We start from the raw sequence: 6,356 nt of genomic DNA on the forward strand, positions 1-6,356 counted from the left end.
CTTGGAACGTAAAACATATCCAGAGGTGGGGAGGGTGCTTTAGTTACAGGTCAGTGTATCTTTGGGCAGAGAGGGATTAAATGGTGTGATCCTTCAGGGCCTTGCTCCGCAGGCGTGTCTGACAGGCCTGGAGTGAGAAGTCTTGGCCGAAGGCCCAGCGCGTCTCGAGGCCTTGTCAAGTCCCCCCCCCCCAGGAGGGGGGTGTTATCACCACTCCCCTATTGCCTCACCGAAGCGTCCGGCGTGGCCAACGGGGCACTTCGGACGCGTCCGAAATGAGGTCAACGACAAGCACCCGCCCGCTGTCCCGAGGCCCCGGCTGCACCCATTTCAGGGCCTCCACCGCCGCCCCGCTCCCTTCCCGGGAACTCTCTGGGTGGAGAGGCCTTGAAACCAGACGGCAGCGAGGGGGGCTCTGGAGGCGCTGGCAGCCGAGCCCTAGGCCTCGCCAGGCCGCGGGCGGGGCCCTGGGCCGAGCACCTCCCCCTGCCGAGCCCAGTCACCACCACGTCGGCGCAGCCAACACTGCGGAAATGGGGCAGCCGAGAGGCGTTGCGCAGGAAGCGCCGAGGCCGCCAGCAGCGCAGGCCCCTTTTAAACCTTCCCCGGTGGGCCGCCCTTACCTGTGTCCCCGATTATGATGTACTTGAAGAGATACGCGTAGGCCATGTCCTTCCAGTCGCCGCCGCCGCCTTCCTGCACCTCCTGCTAGGGCTGCTCGCTGCTTGGTGACGCGGCGCGCGCTCCCCCGCCCCTCGCTGTCAGGGCTCCCGCAACGGAAGGTTCGAAACCGTTGGCAGCGGGCCCCCCTCCTCCAGCTCCTTCCAACCGCCCTCGGGCTTCTGACAGCTTGCCTCAGCGAGCCTCCCACGCCGGCCTTCCGCGTGCGCCTGGGCGCCTCGCCTCCCCTTCTTTCCCCGGCCGGGCCTTTGGAGGTGCCTTCAGAGCGTCCCGAGGAGCGCGCGGTTCCAGGCGGCTCGCGGAACGGACGGAGGGCCGGTGGGAAGGCGGGCGGGGGTGGGGGAGAGAGCGAGGGAAGCAGGAACAATAACAGGCGCGAGGCTCCCGAACGCTCCGGCAACGTCACGCAGCGCTCTCTCCGCCGACCCGGAAGTGCTGAAGCAGCCGGTGCCTCGGCCTCGGCGTGCGGGCGAAGGGGAGGATCCCTGGGAGTGATGCGAGGGACGGGGCGGCCGAGCGCCAGGCGCCTTCGGCCTTTGGGTGGGGCCCGAGGCTCCTGGGCCGCCGCCCTGTCCGCTGCAGGCCGAGGAAGAGCCCTCGCAGCCTCTTGGAGGGAACGGTCGCTGCGAAGCGCTTCGTCGCCCCGGCTCTGGCTGGAGGATCTCAGCGGCTTCATCCTGGCACAGCAACATTTGCACTTTTAACTAGGGCGAGTTGGGGTTTTTTGGAGGGGGAGAGGCGAAGGAAGTAAAACAAAAGGCACCATACGGGCTTGCGGATCGCCACATCACTTCTGGCAGTTTTTCAGATTTCCCTCTGGGTCCAAACGGAATGTCAAATGTGTCGCTGTATACAAAACGAAAGCCATGGCAGCGGCTGGACTTCTCTTGCCTTCTACTCAGGGCAGAAAGATGTTGCGCATTTATCATCCTACATTATTGGGAAGCTGAGATGGAAATGGTACAACAGCAATGGGCTGGAATGTCCCAGTGCCGCCTTTTTACGCAAGTGTGCTCTATATCACAAATAACCAAAATGTCTCCAGAAGTTGCCACTGGTTACATGGGCGTAGACAGCGGGCAAGTTCCCCCCTAAATTAAGTAAATCAATAAAAATACTTAACTAACTGAGGTTCTGCCCCACCCCCACATAAATCCTGGTTACGCCCATGAGTTGTTAGAATTACAGGTATGCTGCTGTTGCTTTAAAAATGGCTTAAAACGTTTGCGGACAAAAACATTTTTCTTCTTCCAGGCCTTTGGCTAAATAAATCTATGGCCTTTTAAACTTGTTTAAACAAGTGGGGGTGGTGGTTTTTTTTTTTACATATTTTTGTGGTTTTCCACAGTAAACTGCCCTGTGATCCTCAGATGAAGAGTGGTATATAAATTTAATATAATATATATTAAAAATAATAACACAAAAATAATATCTAGCACCAAACATGACTTGCTGACTGTTGCCAGTGAGTGTTTTCTTTTGCCCTGTGCATTTTTATTGTAATTTTTACTGTTGAACTCTGGTTGTGTCATACATACCAATCTCCTTTGGCGTTCCTATGTATGCACACACCCCATGGATAAAGAACAGAAAGATTGTGAGTGGGAAGCTCCAGCATCAATAGGATTAAGCTGTTAATCATTCTTAAGGAGACTTCAACACTTGCCCAGTTTATACATTAACTTCATGGTGTGGTTGTCATGCCACATCTTTGGGGCCTACAGATGTCATCATGTGAGAAACTTGGGTCAGCAACTTTTCATATACCTTTAATTTCAAAAATGCAGTAAAGGGGTCATAGTTTTTTTTTTTTTTAACAGAGCAAGCTAGTCCTCCCCACTCCCCCACCCCACAACAAACATTTTTTTAAAATACTCTTAGAACAAAAAGCAGGGGAAATAGCGTTAGTGGCATTGGTACAATACATAATAATCTGTCCATGACACAATAGCGTTTTCACTGAGCACAGACACCAGCTAAGGACTCAGCAGAGCAGTTGTGAAAGTATTTAGAATTCTATTATTTATGACATTTGTATATTGTTTGTTATCTTAGCAATATAAAATATAAAGGTAAAGGTACCCCTGCTTGTTTGGGCCAGTCTTGCCAGACTCTAGGGTTGTGCGCTCATCTCACTCTATAGGCCGGGAGCCAGCGCTGTCCGCAGACACTTCCGGGTCACGTGGCCAGCATGACAGGCTGCATCTGGCGAGCCAGCGCAGCAGACGGAACGCCGTTTACCTTCCCACTGGTAAGCGGTCCCTATTTATCTACTTGCCCCCGGAGGTGCTTTCGAACTGCTAGGTTGGCAGGCGCTGGGACCGAACGACGGGAGCGCACCCCGCCGTGGGGATTCGAACCGCCGACCATGCGATCAGCAAGTCCTAGGCGCTGAGGTTTTACCCACAGCGCCACCCGTGTCCCACACATATAAAATATAATTCATAATAAAAGCCAAAACCAATATAAAATAAACCAAAGCAGTATAAAGCCCTCTCCTTACCACCACCAAATGAAAACATCCCATCACAAAACCCAGTTGCTAAAATGATTGAAAACCCAGCAAGAGATAGCTTGGTATGAAAAACTGAAACACCAGATAGGCTGTGTCTGAGAGAGCACTAAAGTCTCTACATTGTGCCAAGAAGACTATAGCATGGTTGCCAGACAAGCCTCTCTATAGGACATTCTGTAATCGGGGCACCACCACTGAAAAAGCCTTCTTAATATTTCTCTTTATTATTAATGTGCCTGTTTCTTGAAGAGAAATGGAACCAAATGGAACTCTGGGAAAAGAAGAGATAAACCAACAGACCCTCCAAGTCTCCCTGTTTTCAAGGGACACTCTTGGGTTCACAGAAGCTGTCACAGTTTCTGATTTGATCCCAGAATGCCCCGGTTTTCCTTAGGACGTCCCTATTTTCATCAGAGAAATGTTGGAGAATATGACCCCCGAGTCAAGGAGATACAACCTTTAGAAGACATCTGAAGGCAGCTTTTAATGTTTAATGTTTTTTATGTTTTTATGTATGTTGGAAGCTGCCCAGAGTGGCTGGGGCAACCCAGTCAGATGGGTGGGTTTATATAATAAAATCGTTGTTATTAAATAGTACGTCTCTGTTTTCATTGGAGAAATTTTGGAGGGTATGTAGAGCTATTATGTTACAGTCATATTTATTTAATTTATATCCCACCCTTCCCAAAGAGCTCAGGACCACAAAACAGATATACAATTAAAAACGTGAACAAAGCAAAAGCATTCTAAAGCAGATTAAAACATTCTAAAAACTACTACAATTTAAAACTCGGGGACATTATTTAAGTCAAACCACAATGCTTGGACATCTTTTTTCTCTCCATCATGCTTCCAAGCTGACCACGTGTACATTTCTGAGCTCTGCAGATCACTCACCATTTTTGAACATATTTTTGTACTTTTGTAACTTAAATAGTACTTACAGTATTTTTCGCCCTATAGGATGCACTTTTCCCCTCCAAAAATGAAGGGGAAATCTGTGTGCGTCCTATGGGGCGAATACAGGCTTTCGCTGAAGCTTGGAGAGCGAGAGGGGTCGGTGCGCACCGACCCCTCTCGCTCTCCAGGCTTCAGGAAGCTATCAGCAAGTCTGGGGAGCCCGCGGGAGTTCCCGCAAGGCTCCCCACGCTGCGGATAGCAGCCTGCCGCCCGACGCACGGACACCCTGAAGCAGAGCGCCCCTCGCACTGGGCAGATATCCGCAGCCTGGGGAGCCCTGCAGGAGTTCCCGCAGGACTCCCTAGGCTGCGGATAGCAGCCTGCTGCATGGAGCGCAGGGCGCGCTGAAGCAGAGTGCCCCGTGCTTTGGGCAGACATCGGCCAGCCCCAGAAGCTCGGGGGACAGCAGGGAGGTGCAGCGCCACCATCCTGCTGTTCCCCGGCCTGGTTTTGGGGGGGAAATAAAAGAATTTTTTTCTCCTTTATTTCCCCCCAAAAAAACTAGGTGCATCCTATGGGACGGAGCGTCCTATGGGACGGAAAATACGGTATAAACCTGTCTTCATTATGCCTTCATACCTACATATTATGCAGATAAATACTACTTTTCTTTCTTCACAGAACTCTGTGTGTGATTGTTGTTTTAAGGTAGAGAAAAGGAGTAATATCCAGTGTGCCTGAAAGCAACTTGCATTATTGCTTCTAGAAGGTTAAATCAACCTTACCTTTGCTTCCAAGTTTAAGCTACGAAAGATGGTACTCTGCTGATCTCACTAACGTAGACAAGGAAAAGTACTAGCTAAATATATTCTCTCCTGGTGTCTAAATCCATTCCTACAAAAACAATGAAAGGCAGTTCCAGTTCCAGGCAAAGGTCTAGCTACCAGGACATGGCTGCCTTGTTCAGCAGCTACCCAGGCCTTCCTCTTAGAGCCATCTCAGGAGATTTGGAAAGCGAACATGAAAGAAAAGACCTTTCTGTTGTAATGTAGCAATTCAGCAACACCCTTCCAATTGAAGTACTCTTTGTCCAGCTTCCTTTTGTGTCTCTTGCTAGAAGTTGGAGATGTTTTTATTTTGACACATGTTTAATCAGCAAGACTCAGTTCTGTTGCTGTGTAACATTTTTTACTTTTGCTGCTGTTAGATTTTTATTTTGGGTGTAAGTGTTGGTATGTATATGTTATTTGCTATTATTTGTATAACCTTGGCAGAGTTAAGGTGCGAAGGTCCATGGATTTCATGTAGACACAATTCAAGCCAAATGGCTTCTACTATGAAACTGAGATTACAAAGTCCCCATTATGTGAGGACTTGTGTCACTTCAGAAGGACACATATGAATTTGACACACTGATGCAGTCATTTGGGCAACTGTAGCTGAGATATACGTACAAAGCATTTTCATAAAAGAGATAATATAGTGCTTTCCTAAATGCCATCTGCAATTTTCTCTTTATTATAACTTCATGTATAGGGTAAGTGTCCTGCCTTAAATAGTAGGAACTGAATTGGGCTTTGTACACATTTTGTTAAATTCTTAAGATTGCCTAAATTATAGAAAAAGTGACAGTTACAAGTGACATCTGCAAGTGCTTGCACTGTCGTTGAAAAGAGCATAATGTGTTTGTGTATCGTTTATGAGACTAATGCAACTAAGGACAGAAAGGGCCTTTTGACAAATGCTGTGCTACAATTGGAGATCTGTTTGTCAAAGAGACTGCTCTTTATTATTCAACTGGGTAACCAGAGTGTTTGGTCATCTGCTGAGTGAACCTCTGCAGTAGCTCTGCACAGTAGCTATTAACTCATAATCAAATCATAGCAGAAATAAACACATGGACTACTCTTCAGTACTGTGAAAGTCACTGTATAAGTTGAACGAAATACTGAAATAATCTGGTCATTCCTTGGGCTATAAAAAAAGAGAGAACGAGAGAACAATGCTTTCATTTACAACGTAACAACTGTAATGACATTTTGGAACTGCAGTGGGGGGGGGGGAAGCAAATTTCTAGTGCTTCGATAAAACTGCTAGAAATATGCACAGTTGCCTGTATGTCACACAGAGTTCCCTACACTTCATTTCACTGCTTAATTCTAAAAGGGAGAGGTACCAGGGCTCCACCTTGCTTGAAAGTGACTACTTCTGACTTGGAAATTGCTGTCTTAAAATACAAGTGTTTTCAAGCAGGGTGTGA

The 6,356-nt window shown here is 48.2% G+C and overlaps 1 protein-coding gene across 1 annotated transcript in view; it reads right to left on the reverse strand.

The window, feature by feature from the left end:
• RAB2A (RAB2A, member RAS oncogene family) overlaps positions 1-2,733 on the reverse strand; it is a 32,561-nt gene extending 29,828 nt beyond the window's left edge. The window contains exon 1 of the mRNA XM_083451432.1: positions 624-2,733. Coding sequence (XP_083307558.1) covers positions 624-669 — 46 coding nt within the window. The 5' untranslated portion in view covers positions 670-2,733. The remainder of the gene's footprint in view (positions 1-623) is intronic.
• Positions 2,734-6,356: the final 3,623 nt, after the last annotated feature.

The sequence above is a fragment of the Podarcis tiliguerta genome (assembly GCF_965153285.1).
Source record: "Podarcis tiliguerta genome assembly, chromosome: 7".
NCBI lineage: Eukaryota > Metazoa > Chordata > Lepidosauria > Squamata > Lacertidae > Podarcis > Podarcis tiliguerta.